We start from the raw sequence: 23,314 nt of genomic DNA on the forward strand, positions 1-23,314 counted from the left end.
ATGACTCCCCAGTGGAAGTAACTTGAAAGGGTTCAGAAAAGATTTATAAGGATGTTGCCAGGGTTGCAGGATTTGAGCTACAGGGAGAGGCTAAACAGGCTGGGGCTGTTTTCCTTGGAGTGTTGGAGGCTGAGGGGTGACCTTATAGAGGTTTACAAAATTATGAGGGGAATGGATAGGATAAATAGACAAAGTCCTTTCCCTGGGGTTGGGGAGTCCAGAACTAGAGGGCATAGGTTTAGGGTGAGAGGGGAAAGATATAAAAGAGACCTAAGGGGCAACTTTTCCATGCAGAGGGTGGTACATGTATGGAATGAGCTGCCAAAGGAAGTGATGGAAGCTGGTACAATTGCAATATTTAAAAGGCATCTGGATGGGTATATGGACAGGAAGGGTTTGGAGGGATATGGGTCACGTGCTGGCAGGTGGGACTAGATTGGGTTGGATGAGTTGGACGGAAGGTCTGTTTCCATGCTGTACATCTTTATGACTCTATGTCTCTATAAAATGAGCTGGAAAATTACGCTTTTTACGCTTTTGACAGAGAGAGGGAGGAGGAACAGATTGTGATGGTGCCCAGAGCAAAAGATAAAGGGAATGTTAATATTGGTAAAAGATCTGTAAAATAAGCTTAATTTTCACCATGTCTCTGTTTGTGGCTTGAAAGATTATTTTGCACATCACCTTTTATAGCTCATGGATGTTTACAGGACTGAAGGAGAACGGACATTCGGACGGATAGTGTCAGTCTGATTACACTAATCACATTTTATAGCTTTTGGCCAATAGCCCTAGAGGTTATGCCAATCCAAATACTGCTTCAATGTCGCAAGAATTTCTGCTTCAACCACCCTTTCAAGCAGTGAGTTCCAGACTCACACCTCCTCATACGTGAAAAATCTCTTCAATATGTCTTCTACCTCTCACCATAAGTCTATGCCTCTGTATTTACCCCTCTACTAGTGGAAAAAGGGGCTTTCCAGTCTCCTGATAACGTGTGAGTGACAAAATGACTTCTCAACTCTCCTCTTAACCTCTGCCTTTTGACTTAAATCAATGCTCTCTAGTTATTGACTACCTCCATGTGGAAAATTAGATTAGATTAGATTAGATTACAGTGTGGAAACTGGCCCTTCGGCCCAACAAGTCCACACCGACCCGCAACCCACCCATACCCTTACATTTACCCCTAACACTACGGGCAATTTAGCATGGCCAATTCACCTGACCTGCACATCTTTGGACTGTGGGAGGAAACCGGAGCACCCGGAGGAAACCCACGCAGACACGGGGAGAACGTGCAAACTCCACACAATCAGTCGCCTGAGGCGGGAATTGAACCCAGGTCTCTGGCGCTGTGAGGCAGCAGTGCTAACCACTGTGCCACCGTGCCGCCCAGAAAATGTAACTTCCTACCCATTCTATCTGTGTCTGTCATAGCTTTAAACATCTCTGTTTGCCTTCCAAGGACAACAACCCTAGTCTATCCAATTGTCAATCTGAGACCTGCCAACCCAGGCAGCATCCTGAGAAATCTCCTCTGTTACCCTACCCAGTACAATCGCACTGTCAATTTTATTAATTTGATTGTTGATTAATTTTATGCACTAAGTATTTAATTAGTAATACAACACCAAAAATATCCATGCTAAATGTCACAAAATAACTTGAATAATTTGGAGTTATTCCCTTAAGATTTATTCAGAATTGAGCGATTCCTCACATTTTCAGGGATCTGCTGAATGTTCGTTGGAGATTCTTTCCTCTCTGTTAGATTCTTGGATCTGTAATGGGTAAAATTTCAACATTGGATTCTCCCGTGTAAATAATAATTGGTTACCTTTTTGAAATTTATTTAGATTTTGGATTTTACACTCTTTGTACAAAGGTGCCTGCCATTTCATTAGAGAGAGACGACTAGTGGTGGTTTAACCTGAGGACCACCTTGCCTCAGGGAAGGAGAGAGGTTGAGAAGATGGGTCCTTCACTTTAACCTCAGCCGGTGGTGGGAATTGAACCCATATTCTTGGCGTCACTCTGCATTGCAAACCACCCATCTGAGCTGACCAAACCCCTTCCTAAGCCACCAATTTGCATGCTTTCCTATCATAATGAATTTATACATATCAGTAAAACTGAAGTTGTCACATCTAATCATGTGCATCCAATACTCAGTAAATCCAATTGCTATTCTCTTCAAGCTGCGGGAATATCTACTGAGGAGTTTCATCCAGACCCAGTCATTGAATGGCAGAAGAGGCTTGAGGGGCTGAATGGCCTCCTGTTCCTATGCTCTTACAATAGCCAGGAGAATTACAATCTAGAGTCATAGAGCATGGAACCAGTCCATGCCAACCATAATCCCAAACTAAACTAGTCCCGCCTAGGCCCATATCCCTCCAAACAATTCTAATTCATGTGCTTACCTAAATGTCTTTTAATATTAGAATTGCACCTGCATCCGCACTTCCTCTGGAAGTACATTTCACATATGAATCACTCTATGTATAAAATAAATTGCCCCCATGTCTTCTTAAAATCTTTCTCCTTTCACCTTAAAAGTATGCCCCCTGGTCTTGAAATCTCGAAATTCCCTACCCTTGTGAAAAGACACCCGCCATTCACCTTATCTCTACCCGTCCACGAGGGAATAATACTACCAGGCCATTGTCTCCCCCTGTCATGTCTGACAGTCCACCTTGCTGCTGATTGCAGAATCAACTCAGTGGGGCTTGGGCATTATCCCCAGTCTCTCTCCAAGTTTTGTCCATTCCATTTCTGCTGTTCACAGTCTTGTCTGGACCAATGTCCGCTCACTTGTCACCCCACCACCCCACCACCCCACCCCTTCCACACCAGCCTGTATCAACCCCCATTTTCCTGACACCTTCACTGTAAAATTTCCAGCCTTGCATATTCCCTTCCAAACTCAAACCTCCTTATTTCTGTAGCCTTCCCACCATCCCTCCAAACACTACCTCTTCAGGTTTTCTTTTACCCTATCTTTAATGCCCTTGCCTTTTTTTGCCTAGGCTTTGTGGATATGGATTTTCCCCTCAACCCTCTCTATTGCCTTTAGGGCCATCCTTAAATCTATTCTCTGACCAACCCTCATCTCCTTATTTGCTCTTGGCACCCATTTTTTCTGGATGTGTTTTCCATAAAGTGTTTCCCCATGTAATTTTCTACCTTAAAGTTGCTGTAAATGTTTTCATTTTATTCCCTAATTTAATGAAGAAACCAAAAAAAACTTACATCTAAATAGTGGTTTTTCTGACCATATCCACCTCAAAGTGTTTTATAACCAATGAAGTACTTTTGAAGTGTATGCTGTTGTACACTGTTTTAATAAAACTCTTTGGTCAAACATGTCCACGCCGACCAGACATCCTAAATTAATTTGCCATCACTTAGCCCATATCCTCCAAACCGTTCCTATTCATGTCTCTATCCAGATGCCTTTTAAATGCTGTAATTGTACCAGCCTCCACCACTTCCTCTGGCAGCTCATTCCATACACACACCACCCTTTGCATGAAAAGGTTGTCGCTGAAAATGTATTGCAGGAACAGCGCAGCGGGTCAGGCAGCATCCAGGGAACAGGAGAATCGACGTTTCGGGCATAAGCCCTTCTTCCTGAAGAAGGGCTTATGCCCGAAATGTCGATTCTCCTGTTCCCTGGATACTGCCTGACCTGCTGCGCTGTTCCAGCAAAACATTTTCAGCTCTGATCTCCAGCATCTGCAGACCTCACTTTCTCCTCCATGAAAAGGTTGTCCCATAGGTGCCTTTTAAATGTTTCCCCTCTCATCTTAAACCTATGCCATCTAGTTTTGGCTCCTCTTTCTTGGGGAAAAGATCTTGGATAGTCACCTTATCCATGGGCTCCTCATGGTTTTATAAACCTCTAGAAGGTCACCCCTCAGTCTCTGATGCTCCAGCTAATCGAACAAGCCTTTCCCTATAGCTCAAACCCTCCAACACTGGCAACATCCTTATAAATCTTTTCTGAACCCTTTCAAGTTTCCCAACATCTTTCCTATCGGAGAGAGGTCAGAACTGAATGCAGTATTCCAAAAGTGGCCTAACAGATATCCTGTATAGCCACAACATAACCTACTCATTGCACTGACCAATAAAGGCAAGTGTATCAAATGCCTTCTTCATCACCCTGTCTACCTGGAACTCCACTGTCCAGAACCTTCACTCCATGTAGGGAACGTTGCAGCCAATTTGGGCACGGCAAACTCCCATAAAAAAGTACTGACCAAATAACCTGATGTTGGCTGAGGGATAAATATTAACCAAGACATTGGGGATACATCCCTTGCCCTTCATTGAAGTAGCACCACAAGTGGTTCAAACGCACTCAAGTAGCATCGCATTTAAAAGAGGGAACGTCTAACAGTGCAGCCCAGGCTTGAGTTTTGTGCTCCGTTTGGAGTAGGGATTGGGCCCATAGCATTTTTGGTAAGTACAAAATGAAAATGAACTCATATCTCAAAAACTGATCAGCGTACTGAAGAAGTGATACCTCCTGAGCTCCTAAGCACAGAAATATGTGGTCGCTCAATCTCCTACCTGCAGTGTTAAGGTACACTGTGTCTTCCATCACCTTGCGGTCTCGTAGTGCAGGAGAGCAAGTACAAGTGGCAGGGATGTGGGCCGATGAGACTGAAGGAAACCTTAGCTAACGGCAAACAGCTCACACACTAACCTGCCATTACATCAGCAGCTCCTGTGAAAATCTTCAGCTGTTACTCCTGAATATTGTTCATATCAGCACAGCCTTTGGAAACACATTCCACTGACAATCGCAGGAAATAAAACAAAAAGGAAAACACATTAAAGTATAACTGCGGTTCAAAGGAACATGCTCCGGGTACCTGTTGCTGTATTTTGACTGAAATGAACAATGAACGTGAATTTTTATTTTCTCTTCTGGTTTGAGAGAGAAATGAAAGCTGGAGGAGGTTCTAATACAGCTTTGACCTTTCTTTGACATGCACATGATAAATATGACTATCATTCTATTATGTAATTGTGTCCATAAAACAGAGTGTTAATATTTACAGATCAAATCTAGGGTAAACTAATTTCAAACGCTTAAATTTATTAGTTCCATTGATGGTTGAGTGTGTGAGAGCTCAGCTCTGGCACAGCCTCCAGGTTCAAATTCTCCACATTGCCTTCAATGTCTTCTATGGTTTCACCACTCCCTACTGCCATAATCACCTTTAGTCCTGCATCCTTCCAAATATCTACTTTTTCTTGGATTCCAGCTTGGCTGTGCTTCTAATCACTCCACTGTTGACAGTGATGGCTTCAGCTGCTCGAACTCCCTCCCTAAACCTTTTCACAAGTAACCCAGAGCCACTGGGTTCATCAGAGTCTTTCGGAATTGGCCAGCTGTGAGTCAAGTTGGCACTTGGCTCTGAGACAGCACACCAGGAGCACCAATCCCACCCAGAGACTGCCTGAAAAATGATGCTCCCTGCAGCATACCAGGGGAGTGCTGCATTGTCAGAGGTGCCAGCTGTTTAAATGAGGTATTGAACCACGTCTGCCCTCTCAGTTGTGCATAACAGTTCCAAGGGCTGTTATTTCCGAGAGGGAAGATTTCCCAGTGTGTGCTGGTCTGGTGTTCAATTAATGCTGAAAATGTGTTGCTGAAAAAGCACAGCAGGTCAGGCAGCATCCAAGGAACAGGAGAATCGATGTTTCGGGCATAAGCCCTTCTTCAGGAAGAAGAAGGGCTTATGCCCGAAACGTCGATTCTCCTGTTCCTTGGATGCTGCCTGACCTGCTGCGCTTTTCCAGCAACACATTTTCAGCTCTGATCTCCAGCATCTGCAGCCCTCACTTTCTCCTGGTGTTCAATTAATATTCATTTAGAATTAGAATGAGCTTTATTGTCACATGTACTCAAATGCGTACAGTGAAAAATTTATAAATGGCCACTCACTGTTCCAGCTCAGGTACAAAGTACTTGGGTGCAAATTCTTAAATAAAAGTTCTTCAGGAAAAGAACTTAGAAAAATAAAGAAATAAGAAGCCCAGCATTACAGGTCATAGGAATATATTAGAAAATGCGAAGTAAAAAGTTCAGACCAACGGTCCATCTAACCCAGTCCGCAGCAGGCCTTGGCTCCAGACCGTGCCAGACTCCACCCCAAGGCTCTCGAGGCCTGGTGACCATGCTGGAATCACCTTGAGGCTGGAGGCCCATGCTGAGGCCATTCCGGGCCGCCAACAGACCGCCACATTGGGTTGGAGGGACCGCTCCACCAGGCTGGATCCTATTCCTGTCAATACCATTTTATTTTCATTCATTCACAGAATGTGGGCACCACTGGCTAGGTCAGCATTTATTATTCATTGCCCAGCAGACAATTAAGAGTTGGCCACATTCCTGTGTGCTTGGAGTCACATGTAGGCCAGACCAGATATGGGTGGTTGATTTCCTTCCCTTGAAGGATATTAGTGAACCAGGTGGGCTTTTCCCCAACACTTGGTTTCGTGGCCGTCTTTAGATTGCTTTTAATGTACTGAACTCAAATTCCATGACTTGGTGGGATCTGCACACCATTCCCTGGAACATTACCTGTGTCTCTGGATTAATAGTCTAGCCATAATACCACTGGGCCATTACCTTCTGCACTGTGAAAACTGACTACATTACCTGGTGGCATTACAACCATGCCCATGTTTCAGAAGGTTCTTGGTATGGCCTGATTCTATGCAGAAGTGGGTACTGCAGATGCTGGAGATTAGAGTCAAGATTAGAGTGGTGCTGGAAAAGCACAGCAGGTCAGGCAGCATCCAAGGAGCAGGAAAAATCGATGTTTCTGGCAAAAGCTCTTCATCAGGAACGGGGAGGCCCCTAGCCTCATTCCTGATGAAGGGCTTTTGCCCGAAACATCAATTTTTCCTGCTCCTCGGATGCTGCCTGACCTGCTGTGCTTTTCCAGCACCACTCTAATCATGGCCTGATTCTACTACAGGTGTTACAGATTTGCATTTTCCTTTTCCACCTATGACTCTTTCCTCTTGTAGGATTCTCCTTAAAACCCCCTCATTAGAAAGCTTGCTGTCTTAGATTGCTCCTGTGGTGTTGATATCAGATTTAGTTTAAGTATGCTCATGTGAAATGGTCTGTAGTGTTTCCTTACAGTAAAGAGGCTATTAAAATGGAAGTCACTGTTGCTTGTTCTATTCATTGTTGGCTTCTACGTATGAAGTGTGTACATACACCTGGCTTTAGACTGAACAGGGTTACAATCTGTTTCTACAGAAGCCAAAACCATTATCATTGCTGAATCTGCCAACTTTCAGCAAGTTATTATTGACCAGACACGATACTGCAAATACCAAGAACAAATCAGAGGCTGGGAATTCTGTGATGAGTAACTCACCTCTCACTCTCCACAGCTTGTTCACCAACCACAAGGCACAACTGAGGAGTGTGAGGGGGTATTCCCCATTTGCCTGGATTAGTGCAGCACCGGGAACACTCAAGAAGCTCGACACCAGCCAGGACAAAACATCCTGCTTACTAGCTTCTGCATTCACTCCCTTCATCACTGATGCTGAGCAACAGTACCATGTATAATCTACAAGGTGCACTGCAGCAACTCGCCAAGGCTCCTCCAGCAGCACCTGACAAACCCACACCCTCTACCTCATAGAAGGGGAAGGGCAGCACACACAGAAAAGCACCAGCACCTGCCAGTTCTCCTTCAAGTCTCATACCATCCTGACTTGAAAGTGTATCGCTGTTCCTTCGCTATTGCTGGGTCCAAGTCCTGGAATGCTCTCCCTACTCGCACGGGCAGAATGTGCCCACACCACATGAGGACTGCAGCGGTTCAAGAAGCATCTCACTAGCTCTCCAGGGCAATTAGAGCTGGACAATAAAATCCGACCTGGCCAACATTATCTACATCCTGTGGAAAGATGTTTTAAAAATCACCAGGTTAGCACTTAAAGTGACTCCCATTGTGTGAAGATGAAAGATGGAAAATAAATAGATTCTAATACTAGTGACTCACTTAACAAATAAGATGTACTCAATGAACACTGTAGTGCCTTCAAGATGAGTCAATATCAATATTTTACCTTTAGATCAATTAAATTGTGCTAATCATAGAATCTCACAGCAATTTGACCCCATTGTGGTTGTGTCAGCTCTTTCAAAAGGCTACTGAATTAATCCATTGTCCTATGTTTTTCCCCATTACCCTGTCAATTTGTAGTCTACTGCTACCACACTGATGGTGGGCTCATAGTGAGTCAGTATGAAGCTTAAATCTTGTCTTATCAACTTGCAAATACCTCAAATTGCTAATTCTAACAGAACTTGAGTTGCAAATGATGATTTTACCAATCGAAGCTAAAAACAGAATGATATTCACTCTCTCATCATCAAGATTTAACCGGAAATCTCTTTTCAGCACTCTCTAGTTTTTTTTTACCCGTTATCTTAAACTGGTGTTCTCTAGTTACCAACAACTTAATAAAAATTCTCCTAATTTACTCAATCGAAACCCTCATGAATTTTGAATACCTCTTTCAAATCTCAAAATCTTCTTTCAAGATGAATAATGTATAAAGTGAAAAGTTGTGGAGCATCACCAGTCACTGGCTTCCATCCTGAGGAGGATCTTTTTATCCCCACTCTCCGCTTTCTGCCAGACAGCCAGGCTTCTATCCATTACCTTGCTTCTAACACCATGGGCCCTTATCTTACTCAGTAGCCTCCTGTGCGGCATCTTGTCAAAGGCCTTCTTGAATTCCAGGTAGATAGCATTCATTGGCTCTCCTTGGTCTAACCTGCTCGTTACTTCCTCAATGAATTCTAACAGATTTATCAGGCATGATCTCTCTTTGATGAAACCATGCTGATTTTGCCCTATTTTACCATGCACTTCCAAGTATTCAGAAATCTCATGCTTCACAATGGACTCCATAATCTTACCGGTGACTGAGGTCAGACTAACCGGCCTGTAATTTCCTTTCTTTTGCCTTACTCCCTTTTTAAACAGGGGTGTTCCATTAGCGATTTTCCAGTCCTCTGGGACCCTCCCTGTGGCTCAAACCAATATCCCATTAAGAGACATATTCATGATATTATCACTGTGTCATACACTGTGATCTGAGAGTGGTAAGATCTCAAACTCCATTTTAACTGGGGCCACTACAAGTGTGGCATACTGCTGTTTATAAGCAAATATCTTAGTTTTAACCAAGACAGTGAAGTGTCTGTAATCTAGGCATGTACCAGCAGCTATAACAAACGTCTGTAGAATCTTTCAATATCACATTACCCATGTCTAATTCTTGTGTGAACATACCAGATCAGGGAATGAATACACTGCTGGGCACAATTCCCACACCTCAGTGGCTGCTCATCCTTTGGATTAGTAATCCAGTAACATCACTTGTAGAACACTGTCTCCACATTATACAGGGGACTATTGATAAACTATGTGGTTATGTCCCAGAAATATGCAACTTATATCAAAACTACTTATATTGTGGACCTTTTACTCATAAGAATAATGTTGATATGAGGGAATGTGGACAGTAAAAGCATTACAGTGTCTCACACTGGGGCAATTTTTGCTGTGCAAAATAATGGAATGAAATAGAAAAAGTTGGTAAGGTGAATGGTAGTGTCTTTTTCCTAGGGTGGGGGATTTCAAGATGAGGGGACATATTTTTAAGGTGAGAGGAAAACGATTTAAAGAAGACTTGAGGGGCAACTCTTTCACCCAGAGAGTGGCTCGTGTGTGGAATGAACTTCCAGAGGAAGTGATGGACGCAGGTACAGTTACAACATTTAAAAGATATTTGGATAAGTATGTGAATAGAAATGTTTGGTGGGATGTGGGCCAAGAGGAGGCAGGTCGGACTAGTTTAGTTTGGGATTGTGGACTGGTTGGACCGAAGGGTCTGTTTCCGTGCTGTGTGACTCTATGACCGTATAGGGATTGGGCCTGTGACTTAGGGAAATGTTGTGTTTCATACCCAGCAACTAAAATATGTACTATACATGTACTGTACTGTACAACACAATGCACACACACACACACCCCTGCTATGAACAGTCTCAGATGACACAATGTGACTCTGAAGCATCAGACAGGATACTGGGGCGAGATGCTGAGATGGCGGTCCAGATGAGAATTACAAGCTGTACACTAAACTGAACTGAATCAAAAACAACATGAGTGTGAAGAGATTTTACATTTAGTTCCTCAAAAAGTCAATGAAGTGAATGTGATACAGCATACTGGGAGGTCGGTTAGCTCGCATGGCTGGTTTGTGATGTAGTGTGAGGGGTTCAATTCCTGCATCGGCTAAGGTTACCATAAAGGTAACCTCACTCCTCACCTGATAATGTGGGGACCCTCAGTTTAAACCACCAGTAGTCATCTCTTTCTCCAATCAGACAGTTACTCTACGGTCTGGTAAGACTGCAGTGACCTTTATCACAATATATATTGCAGCCCCCCCCTGTAATGCTGTAACATCACAGGCAGTCTGCTAGCATCTGCAACATGGCTCCCAAAGTGATGGCCACTCAACCTTATTTGTAAATGCTTCCAGCTGCAGCCCACTCCAAGCTTTGTTTGGTTTCTTTCATGCAACTAGTACCAAACCAAACAGCCTGTGTGCCGAAGGTGTGGGTGAGTTACACAATGAGTTGATGAATTCCCACGAATAGCTGATTTATTATGACTCTGAAGATTTGCGTAACATTGGTCTCCATCATTTATAACTGCACTCTTTACATCCCTGCTTAGGAAATATGTAAACCTGCCCCTTTGAGCAGGAATGATAGAGGTGGAACATGGGAGAATAACAAAGGAGATTCAGCAGAGGGTTTATCTACACTGCACCCATGAATGTAATTCCAGTGAGCTGGGGCATTGGAGAGTATTCACAACAGGAAACCAGTTCCTACAGTCAGGAACACCAACCCACCTGAAAGGTTTTGAGAAATGAGCAGCAAAATTTAAACTGCCATTGGGAAGCTGCATTTGTTTCCTGAAGAAGGGCTTATGCCCGAAACGTCGATTCTCCTGTTCCCTGCATGCTGCCTGACCTGCTGCGCTGTTCCAGCAACACATTTTCAGCTCTTATCTACACTGCAACATGGAAAGGTGATCAGGAATACTGGGGGAATTGACCAGGCCTCTCTGGAGTTGGCAGAATGCGAGTGGCGGGAGTGGGGGGAGGGAGCTGTGTGATCTTAATTGAATGGAAGGCACAAATGCAGGGAACCTGGAATTACAGCATTGCCTTCAAAGACAAATACAACTCTCACAGTTATCAATTTGCCAGCGCTGTGCTTTATGGTCACAATATTATTTAATTGGCCACGTTCAGCTCTGAGACACTTTTAAGATCAACTCATAAAACAGATTGGGAAATCAGAAATTCCTGCCAACTTGCCACACATGACAATGATTGCATTAGTTGCTTGACAGTTGTTTGTTTGCTAAAGTGGACAATTAAACACACCTTCAGCCTACGACTGGCGGAAAAACGAGAACAGTTTGACCAGATACTATGGTGATATAATCCCTTTCTGTTAGTTAAAATAAGAAAGGCATTACACTGTTTGCAAGGAGGAGAGCAGACTCCACTGCACACCAGCTATTTCTCACAGTTAAGTTAAAGACTAAGACAGTAGAGTCTTGCCAACTTTCATAATTTGTTGGGTCTTGTCCATTTATTGTGGAGCACAGGTTACTTGAGGGCAGTAACACATACCCAAGTAATGTTTACTTTTGAAACAGGATAGAATTGTAAATGTATTTGGAAAGCACTGTACCATATTTAACTTTATAATATCAAACAAGAAACAACAAAACCTTGTATTTATGTAGTGCCTTTGATCCCACAGCTCTCCACAGATGCATTATAAAACAGAGGTAAAAACAATGACTGCAGATGCTGGAAACCAGATTCTGGATCAGTGGTGCTGGAAGAGCACAGCAATTCAGGCAGCATCCGAGGACAGGCAAAATCGACGTTTCGGGCAAAAGCCCTTTATTCCTGATTAAGGGCTTTTGCCCGAAACGTCGATTTTGCCTGTCCTCGGATGCTGCCTGAATTGCTGTGCTCTTCCAGCACCACTGATCCATTATAAAACAGAACATAGTACTGATCCACTGAAGCCATATTAAGGCTAGGTCAAAGAAATAGATTTCAAAGCAGGCATAAGAGAGAAAGAGAGGAGAAGTTTAATCAGGAGTGAATGTAGATCAACAAACTCAGGAGGATGAATGGATTCTTGGTGTGAGTTGGAATGTGGGCAGTAGAATTTTGGGTGACCTCAAATTGACCATCATTTACAGCATTTTTGTACGTTTGGGGAGGAGTGTCTTGGTGGGGCCAGAGGAGAAAAAAGCAGCCACTTTTAAATAGTTGCACTCAGGGATGTATTGCTGTGGCTGCATCTGTTAGAATAATCATTGTTCGCTTTCTGAGATGAAAAATACCAAAGGTTGAAAATGAGTGAACGTCTTGTGATTGGAATCTCAGGTAACAGGTTAGAGGGTATGGGGTATAAGAGAGGCTAGAAAAACTTGGGTTGTGTTCTCTGGAGCAGCAGAGGCTGAGGGGAGACTTGATACAATGATGAAATGCAGAGATAGGGTTGACAGACGGAATCTTTTCCCTAGAGTTGAAATGTCTAATAGTAGGGGGCATGCATTTAAGGTGAGAGGGGGAAACTTCAAAGGAGATGTGAGGGGCAATCTTTTTACACAGAGAGCATTAGGAGTCTGGAACACACTGCCAGGAGGGTGGTAGTAGAGGCAAATACAATAGGGGCATTTAAGGAACTTCTTGATAAGCACATAAATATAAACGGAATGGAAGGATATGGACCAAGGGCGGGCAGAACCGATTAGCTTATGCTTGGTACAACATCATGGACTAAGTTCCTGAGCTGTACTGGTCTGCATTCTATGTTCTATGTTCTAACTCACCTTCCAGACTCATCCCTGATTTTTCTCACTGGGGAAATGCAGGAAAAGGCTGAGCAGCAAAATTTGGAGCTTGGGAACCCTGGAGGAGTAAATAGGAATGTGGAAGAGAGAGAGAGAGAGTACTCAAGTATATTTTGGTGCTGTCCAATAATATAAAGTGGTTGAGGGTGAGTAGGCAACCTAATGTACATTCCTTCCATATGTCATGTCCAAGTTAATGAATATACAAGTGGGTTGTGATGGAAATTGCACTGCCAAGCTGAGTATAAGAATTGGGAGGTTATGTTGTGGCTGTATAGGATATTAGTTAGGCCACTATTGGAATACCACGTTCAATTCTGGGCTCCCTGCTATAGGAAAGATGTTGTGAAACCTAAAATGGTTCCAAAAGGATTTACAAGGATGTTGCCAAGTTGGAGGACTTGGGAGGCTGGATAGGCTGAGACTATTTTCCCTGAAGCACTGGAGGCTGAGGGGTGACCTTACAGAGGTTATAAAATCATGAGGGGCATGGATAGTGTGAATAGACAAGGTATTTGTCCCAGGATAGGGATGTCCAAAACTAGGTGGCATAGGTTTAAGGGGGAGAGGGAAAAGTTGTAAAATGAAAGTAAGGGGAAACTTTTTCACACAGAGGGTGGTGCATGTATGGAATGAGCAGCCAGATGAAGTAGTGGAGGCTGGTACAATTACAACATTTAAGTGGCATCTGGATGGGGACATGAATAGGAAGGGTTCAGAGGGATACGGGCCAAATGCTGGCAAATGGGACTAGATTAATTTCGGATATCTGGTCAGCATGGACGAGTTGGACCAAGGGGGTCTGTTTCCATGTCGTACATCTCTGTGACTCTATAACTCACTGACACCTACTTTCAATATTGTTCACCAACCTGTTCGAACACGGCACACCTCTGGACTCGAATACAGACCTCCATTACCATTACATCACAAGAGTCCATGGCACCTACTACATGTTGATGCACAGTCAAACACAGCCCTGCCAGGAATAAAGCATGAAATATCATCATGGATCCAGAGGGAAATGGTTGCAATTGGCAGCAGCAGCATATGGGAGACAGAATGGGCTTAAAACAGATGGAGAAAATAACTAGGAGGTGCCGCTGTTGTTTCCCACAGTGAACTGGGAAACAAGAGATCTGAAAAAGATGTTAATTCAGAGTTGAATAGTTCAGAAAGTTGGATCCTCAGTAAGTTAGCATAAACAGAAAGTGCTGACGAAAGGCCTGAGGGAGGAACAGAGTCCGAGTATCATGTGTTTCTGTAGCACTTCCCGTTTTTATTTCTGATCTTCAGCAATCGCAGTATTTCGCTTTCACCCTACATAAGGTAAGTCTTGTTTGAAGGCTTCTATTCCAGTTGTGAAAGATTGCTGTTAGTCATAGTTAAGATTCTAATTTCTGCCATAATTCCCATGCATTTGCCAAGCTGTTGGCGGGGGGGGGGGGGGGGGGGGGGGGGGTGACAGTAAGAGTTGGCAATTCAACCAGCATCTCCCACGCAGCTTGCATGCCAGCGTGCCTGTGGGCTGGGTAATGTGTGAAATACAGAACATAAGGACAGAAGAATTAGAGGAAGGAGGAGGTAATACAGCCCCTCTAGTTCCTCCACTCCACTCAGCACGATCATGGCCGATTTCATCCTGGCCTCAACTCCACCTTCCTGCCCGGTCTCCATATCCCTTCCCACCCATTACTATCTGCCCACCTCCTCCATAAATTTACTCAATGATCCGGCATCCACCGTATTCTGGGGCAGTGATTTCTACCCTTGGAGAGAGGAACTCATCCTGATCTCTGCTAACCCTTCTCCTCAAACTATGACCTCTCGTTCCAGATTGCCCCATAAGTGAAAATATCCTCTCTACATCAACTTTGTCAATCATTATTGACTTTCGGCGGGATGTTACTCATGCCCCCTACACATTAACAGCACAGAGGTGGAACGAGTGGAGAGTGTCAAGCTCCTGGGAGTGATCATCTACAACAAGCATTCTTGGACTCTTCATGTGGTCGCACTGGTTACAAAGGCCCAACAACATCTCTTCTTCCTCAGGCAGCTGAGGAAATTTGGCATGATGGCGAATACCCTTGCCAACTTTTATGGATGCGGCATTGAGAGCATTCTGTCTGGATGTATCACTTCCTAGTATGGCAACTGTACCAGAGATGGTTACAGAGAGCGGTGAACTCGACCTGGACAATCACAAAGGCCAACCTCCCATCTATTGAGTCCATCTACCAGGCCTGCTGTCAAGGAAAGGCTGCCAGCATTCTCAAAGATCTATCCCACCCTGGCAATGTTTTTCTACAACCTCTACCATCGGGGAGAAGGTACAGAAGCCTGAAAACACACACCAGCTGGTTTCAAAACAATTTCTACCCGACTGTTGTTAGAATACTGATTGGACTCTGAAACTCTGAACATTTGCCCTTACCTGTGTTTTTTCCACTGCTTACCTATTATTTACTATCTGCTACCTAACTCTGTGATCTGCCTGTATTGCTCACAAGACAAAGCTTTTCACTGTGCCTTGGTACACGTGATAATAAATTCAATTCAATCCCCACGAGTGTCTCACATACCTCAATTAGATCTCCTCTCATTCTTTTAACCTCCAGAGGGTACAGACCTAACCTGCTTAATCTCTCTTCTATAGACAAACCCCTGATATCTGGAGTCAATCTCGTTATCCAGGGAAATATGAGAAAAGAGGCAGTGATTAAAAATAGGCAGGAAGGGGGTCTGATAAAGTGTGAACATGGTGCTGTGGCTAGCTTCGTCTCCTCGTGGGCGGCACGGTGGCTCAGTGGTTAGCACTGCTGCCTCGCAGCGCCAGAGACCCGGGTTCAATTCCCGACTCAGGCGACTGACTGTGTGGAGTTTGCACATTCTCCCTGTGTCTGCGTGGGTTTCCTCCGGGGGCTCCGGATTCCTCCCACAGTCCAAAGATGTGCAAGTCAGGTGAATTGGCCATTCTAAATTGCCCGTAGTGTTAGGTAAAGGGGTAAATGTAGGGGTATGGGTGGGTTACGCTTCGGCGGGTCGGTGTGGACTTGTTGGGCCGAAGGGCCTGTTTCCACACTGTAAGTAATCTAATCTAAATCAGATGAGTAGGATCACGGTTAGAGACCCTGTCTGAAGATATGCCCTTTGGAACAAATGTTAATCCAAGGCACACAGTCTATCCTTTCAGGTCAGCTGTAAAAAATCCATTGGCGCTATGTAAACAAAAGCCAGGGAGCTCAGGCGATTCAAAGAAAGAACTGTGGATGCTAAAGGTCTGAAGTGTGGTGGCTCAGTGGTTAGCATCTGCTGCCTCACAGCGCCAGGGTCCCAGGTTTGATTCCCACCTCAGGTGACTGTCTGTGTGGAGTTTGCACATTCTCCCCGTGTCTGCACGGGTTTGCTCTGGTTTCTTCCCACGTGTGCAGTTCGGTGGAGGGACCATGCTAAATTGCCCGTAGTGTCTGGGGATGTGTAGATGGGAAATGCAGGGATAGGGTAGGGGGTGGGATGCTCTTCAAAGAAACAGTGTGGGCTTGATGGGCAGAATGGCCTGCTTCCACACTGTAGGGCTTCCATGAAACAAAAGCAGAAATTGCTGGAGAAACTCTGCAAGCCTTGCAGCACCTGCAAAAAGAAAGCTGAGTTAACATTGTGAGTCCAGATTGAAAGGTCAGTGGAAATGTTAACTCCAGTTTCTCCAGCAATTTTTGAGTCTGAGCATACATTTGTCCCACAGGCAGCAACCTCCCTGTTGATTGACAGCTGGAAACTTGCTATGTGCATATCAGGTGTCGTGGTTCCTACAGTAGGACAGTGACGGCACTGCAAAAGCTCGAAAAGTGCTTGATCTTGAGAGGTGCTAAATAAATGCGACTACGAGAAAGTGAGGACTGGAGATCAGGGTCGAAAAGTGTGGCGCTGGAAAAGCACATCAGGTCAGGCAGCATCCGAGGAGCAGGAAAACTTCCTGATGAAGGGCTGATGCCCAAAAAGTCGATTCTCCTCAGATGCTGCCTGACCTGCTGTGCTTTTCCAGCGCCACACTTTTCGGGCTACATAAATGCAAAACTTGCTCTGGTATTATTTGAATCTTTACTATTTTCTATCTTGAAAGGAAAAGCGACACTGGCACTTAAAGTGTTAAATGTGGGGATGGGTGTCAATCTGAATCTGTGGCAGGATGTTCAAACGTTTCTGATACGCAATAATAAGATGAGCAAATGTTACACCTGCACATCATGTGTTGGGCCACATCATCAGCTGCACCAATTGTCTTTCATGTCAACTCGATTCATCTCTCTGAATGTGTTATCTCCTCACTCGAAATCAAAGGTTGCTCCACTTTGAGTTTTCTCCTGAATGCTTCACTGACGAGCTATTCCAATGCAATTAGCAATTCTGGCCAGCATTAAAGAGAAATGTCATTGCAGGGTTATTAATTAATGTATTGGATGTGAGTCAACCCTCGCTGTTGCTGCATTAGCTGTCAAAACAAAAGCAGGGATTTTATGGGCTGTGTGTTGTTGGTACATCGGATAACCCTGTGCTTTATTCATCTCTTGCAAATCCGTTCTTGTAGCCTTTCAAAATAAGGGACCTCCCTTTTAAGACAAAGATGAGGAGGTATTTCTTGTCTTCCAGTGGTTACTAGTTAATTAGAGGTGGTTTGGTGGTTCAGTGGTTAGCACTGCTGTCTCACAGTGCTAGGGACCTGGGTTCAATTTCAGCCTCGGGCAACTGTCTGTGTAGTTTGCACATTCTCCCTGTGTCTGCATGGGTTTGCTCCAGTTTCCTCCCACAGCCCAAAAGATGTGCAGGCCAGGTGAGTTGCAGGCCAGGTGAATTGCAGGCCAGGTGAGTTGCGTTCAGGTGAATTGCAGGCCAGGTGAGTTGCAGGCCAGGTGAGTTGCAGGCCAGGTGAATTGCAGGCCAGGTGAGTTGCAGGCCAGGTGAGTTGCAGGCCAGGTGAATTGCAGGCCAGGTGAGTTGCGTTCAGGTGAATTGCAGGCCAGGTGAGTTGCAGGCCAGGTGAGTTGCAGGCCAGGTGAATTGCAGGCCAGGTGAGTTGCAGGCCAGGTGAATTGCAGGCCAGGTGAATTGCACGCCAGGTGAATTGCAGGCCAGGTGAATTGCAGGCCAGGTGAGTTGCAGGCCAGGTGAATTGCACGCCAGGTGAATTGCAGGCCAGGTGAGTTGCAGGCCAGGTGAGTTGCACGCCAGGTGAGTTGCAGGCCAGGTGAATTGCACGCCAGGTGAATTGCAGGCCAGGTGAATCGCAGGCCAGGTGAATTGGCCATGCTAAATTGCACATAGTGTTCGGTGCATTATTCAGAATGAAATGGGTCTGGGCGGGTTATCCTTCAGAGAGTTGGTGTGGACTTGTTGGGCCAAACAGGCTGTATCCATGCTGTAGAGAACCTAATCTAATCTTCAGAATTATTTCCCTCTGGGCAGAAGTGGAGGCTAAGTCATTGAATATCTTCATAGAGGAGGCGGTCAGATTTTGGATTGACATGGGACTCAAACATGGAGGGGAGACAAGAGAGACAGTTGAGTTAATCAGATCGACCGTAATCGTTTTGGCTAGCAGAGCACAATAGAGGGGCTGAATGTCCTACTCTGCTCCTATTCCTAAAATTCCAATGACTGGCTGAGGTCTTTCTTCTGATCTTCCAGAAAAGTTGCCTGGAATTTTCTTATCCATCTATTTCCATACAGAATGTAATTTCTCAACTCTGCGGATATTCAGTGACACCTGGGAGGAGACAATTCTTTGTATCTTTGTGCTAACTGAGTGCCCGCACATTGTGTAGCTACATCCCATAGTTTCATGTCCCTGACTAATATCTATCCCAACACACCCCTCAGAATCTTCTATTTTTCAATAAGATCACCGCTCATTCTTCTAAATGCTAATGAATAAAGGTCGAACCAGTTTAGCCATTCTTGATAAATCACCCTCTTCATCCCAGGAATCAGTCTAGTGAATCTCTTTTGAATTCCCCCCTATGCTGATATATCCTTTCTTAAATATGGAGATATTTAAGAAAATGGTACTAGATTAATTTAGGATATCTGGTTGGCATGAGCAAGTTGGACTGGAGGGTTTGTTTCTGTGTTCATCTCTAAGACTTTCTCTATTCGGGATGGACAGTAAGCATGCTGCAAATGTCACTGGAAATCAGATAATTTTTGTGAGGAAATCATTGAGTCATAGAGTCATAGAGGTGTACAGCACAGAAACAGACCCTTCAGTCCAACTTGTCCTTGCCGACCAGATATCCCAACCTAATCTCGTCCCATTTGCCAGCACTTGGCCCATATCCCTCCAAACCCTTCCTATTCATATAACCATCCCGATGCCTTTTAAATGTTGCAATTGTACCAGCCTCCACCACTTCCTCTGGCAGCTCATTCCATACACGCACCACCCTCTGAGCCCCTTAGGTCTCTTTTATATCTTTCCCCTCACCCCCTAAACCTATGCCCTCGAGTTCTGGACTCCTCCACCCGAAGGGAAAAGACCTTGTTTATTTACCCTATCCATGCCCTTCATGATTTTATAAACCTCTGTGAGGTCACCCCTCAGCCTCTGACGCTCCAGAGAAAACAGCCCTAGCCTGTTCAACCTCTCCCTATAGCTCAAACCCTCCAACCCTGGCAACATCCTTGTAAATCTTTTCTGAACCCTTTCAAGTTTAACAACATCCTTCCTAAAAGAGAGAGACCAGAATTGCACACAATATACCAAAAGTGGCCTAACCAATGTCCTGTACAGCTACAACATGATCTCCCAACTCCTGGACTCAATGCACTGACCAATAAAGGAAAGCATACCAAACACCTTTTTCACTATCTATCTGCAACTCTACTTTCAAGGAACTATGAAACCTGCTCTCCAAGGTCTCTTTGTTCAGCAACACTCTCCAGGACCTTATCATTAAGTGAATAAGTCCTACTCTGATTTGCTTTTCCAAAATGCAGCACCTCGCATTTATCTAGTTGCCGTTCATTGAGCTTCTATTTATGTTCCTGAAGCCATTGTCTTCTATAACAACAGCTGAATGTGGTGTTAAAATGTTGAATGTATTCTGAAAGAGATGTTTTAAAAAATTGGACAGTGTCCCTGGCTAGACCAGCTGGGCCTCATTGTCCTTGAGGAGGTGATCCACCTTGTTGAATCATATCAGTCCAGTTGATGTGGCTAACACTGACAAGGCTGTCACTAAGGGAGTCAGGAGCATAGGAAACATAGAAAATAGCAGCAAGATCAAGCCAATGGACCCTTGAGGACTGAATAGGATTATGGCTATTATCCTGTTCAGCCCCTACTCCCACATTGTCCCCATACCTTTTGATGCCTTTGGCCCTCAGAGCTCTACCTAATAGTGCCAGGTTTTGACTTAGTGATCTATATGAAGGGAGGTGATGTATTATTTGTCTCTGTGATGGCATGGTGGTTAGAATTGCTGCCTCACAGCACTAGGGACATGGGTTTGATTCTACCCTCAGGCGACTGTCTCTGTGGAGTTTACACATTCTCCCTACGTCTGTGTGGATTTCCTCATGTGATCTAAAGATGGGCAGACTGGATGGGTTAGTTGTAGGAAATGCAGGATTACAAGGGGGTTGGGTCTATGTGGGGATGCTCTCTGGAGGGTCAGTGTCGATCTGATGGGCCAAATGGCCTGCTTCACATTGTAAGGATTCTGTGGTGCGTAGAGCATTCATAGAGTTCAGACAATGTTGGTGTTGTTGCCTTCAAGAGATAGTCATAACTAAACCCACTAGGAGACTGAGTCTTCAAATGGACAGCGTACAGTCGGTTTGATGGGATAGCTGGTTGGAAGGGGGGAGGTTTTGTTGGTTTGGCCAGCCCCTTTCCCTGGTATTTCACCATATCCAGGACGAGAGACACACTGGAGGAGGTACGGAATTCTACATTTTGGAGTTCCTGGGAAGTGATGTCAGAGAGGAAGACGGTATGTGGAATAAACATAAAATACTGCAGATGCCAGAAAGCTGAAATAATAATGGAACATGCAGGAGAAACTCAGCAAGTCTGGCAGCATCTGTGGAGAGAGAAACAGAGTTAAATTTTTGAGTCCAGCTTCTTTGGAACCTTATACAGAATGTGGACTTCAACATATGAACGAATGAGCGCGGGAGCTTCCCTGTTATACCTTTGTAAAGGTCAAACAATCTTTTACACTGGCAGGGTACCTTTGAGCACATAAACTGCTCACTGACTGCATTATGATTTCCTTATATTTGTGTGCTGTGTACACAAATAACACACAAGGCTAAAATTACCTGATTACACACAGCAATATCTGGAGAGATCCACCCACTGGTTCAAAATATTTATTACATTTGATTGTTGAGATATTTGGGTAAAAAAGGAAGCAATTATTTATATTAATGCAGCACTTTTCACAACCTCAGGACATCCAACACAACTACACAGCCAAAACAAACTATTTCTGAGGTGTTGTAAGATGGGAAACAGAGTCTGCCAACGTATAGACAGGAGGACCACCCAAAACAACAATATAATTACCACATCATCTGTTTGATTAAAAACCAATTGAACTGCGGCAGCTGTAAATCAGAGATAAAAGTAGGAATTGTCACAAAAGCTCAGCAGGTCTAGCAGCATCTGTGGAGAGAAAGCAAGAGTTAATTTTTCGGGTCCAGCGACCCTTCCTCAGAACGCAGACCCTTCCTCAGTTCCTTAGAAGGAAGGATCACTCGGCCGAAATGTTAATTTCTCTCCACAGATGCTGCCAGACCTGCTGAGCTTTTTCAACAATTTCTGTTTTTTGTCTCATCTGTTTGATTGATCGATTGATTTGATTTAGATTCTATTGTAACATGTACTCAAGGTACAGGAGTCTGGTGAAAAATGTATAATGTCCCACACAAGGCACCATTGCAGGTACAAGGAAGAACAAAGTTAAAAGTTAAACGTTGCAGTAATTATCGTACAGTGTAAAACATACAATATAAGGTTAAATTTGCAGACCTTCTTAGTTTTAAGTAGAAAAATAATGAAATATAAGTTGAAAGTTCAAACATTTGCCATGTTGACTGAGAAATAAATATTGAGTACAATTTCTCTTCTTGAAGATAATGCTATGGAATCTTGTACACCTACCAGGGAGAGCAGGCAAGGCCTCGGTTTAAGATCTGTTTGTACGTGTTTTTTTAGATTAGATTCGATTACATTACATTACAGTGTGGAAACAGGCCCTTCAGCCCAACAAGTCCACACCGACCCGCCGAAGCGCAACCCACCCATACCCCTACATTTACCCCTTACCTAACACTACGGGCAATTTAGCATGGCCAATTCACCTGACCTGCACATCTTTGGACCGTGGGAGGAAACCCAGGTGGGAGGAGCACCTGGAGGAAACCCACGCAGACACGGGGAGAACGTGCAAACTCCACACAGTCAGTCGCCTGAGGTGGGAATTGAACCCGGGCCTCAGGTGCTGTGAGGCAGCGCCTCACAGAATAGCCTCTCATCCAGAATAGCCTCAATACTACACTGCAATGCTAACCTTTACTTTGTGCTTATTCTCACTAGCATTGGAGTTCAAAGGTGAGAGCTGTACCAACTGAGCCAGTTACTAGCTCATAGCCTTCTTCATAAGGGTGGTGAAGGCAAAGAAAAGTAAGATAATTTAATAGGCAGTTTGAATAATCTTTTGCTGCTCATGAAACTCCTTGGAAGCATCATCCAGGTGGACAGCGCAGTGATTCAGTAATTAGCACTGTGGCCTCACAGCACCAGGGACGTGGGTTTGATTCCACCCTTGGCAGACTGTATGGAGTTTGCATGTTCTCTCTGTGTCAGCATGAGTTTCCTCTGAGTGCTCCAGTTTCCTCCCACAGTCCAAAGATGTGCAGGTTAGGGTGGTTTGGTCATGCTAAATTAGCCAGAGCGTGCAGGGACGTATAGGCTAGGTGGGTTAGCCATGGCAAGTGCCAGGTAAAAGCATGGGATCTGGCTGGGGTGCTCTTTGGGGGTGTTGATATAGATGGACCTAAAGACATCTTTCTGCACAGTAGGGATTCCATGGGGCAAACAGTCCCTGTCCTCTGATCGTCATAATCTCCCCTTTAATTCCCTTTCTCGCAGCTTTGCATAAACTAGACACCAATTCTCAAGCGGAAAAAAAACTTAAAGGAAGGAAACGCATCTGCTAAGGGGACTAAATTCCACAGTTACGCAGGAGTTATGAGTCGATTTGAACTTTTCCATCATTTCCTGG

At 44.4% G+C, this 23,314-nt stretch overlaps 1 protein-coding gene across 8 annotated transcripts in view; it reads right to left on the minus strand.

The window, feature by feature from the left end:
- LOC122542483 (synaptotagmin-4) overlaps window positions 1–23,314 on the minus strand; it is a 65,389-nt gene that overhangs the window by 22,922 nt on the left and 19,153 nt on the right. For 3 of the 8 annotated variants that reach the window (XM_043680245.2, XM_043680243.2, XM_043680248.2), the window contains exon 2: window positions 4,718–4,807. The exons of 2 other annotated variants lie outside the window; for them this stretch is intronic. In XM_043680245.2, coding sequence (XP_043536180.1) covers window positions 4,718–4,724 — 7 coding nt within the window. In that variant the 5' untranslated portion in view covers window positions 4,725–4,807. 3 more of the 8 variants (XM_087981993.1, XM_043680244.2, XM_043680241.2) reach the window with 3 other exon arrangements.

This window comes from Chiloscyllium plagiosum, unplaced genomic scaffold (genome assembly GCF_037043375.1).
Source record: "Chiloscyllium plagiosum isolate Xiang-an unplaced genomic scaffold, Cpla_swu_hap1 HiC_scaffold_42, whole genome shotgun sequence".
NCBI lineage: Eukaryota > Metazoa > Chordata > Chondrichthyes > Orectolobiformes > Hemiscylliidae > Chiloscyllium > Chiloscyllium plagiosum.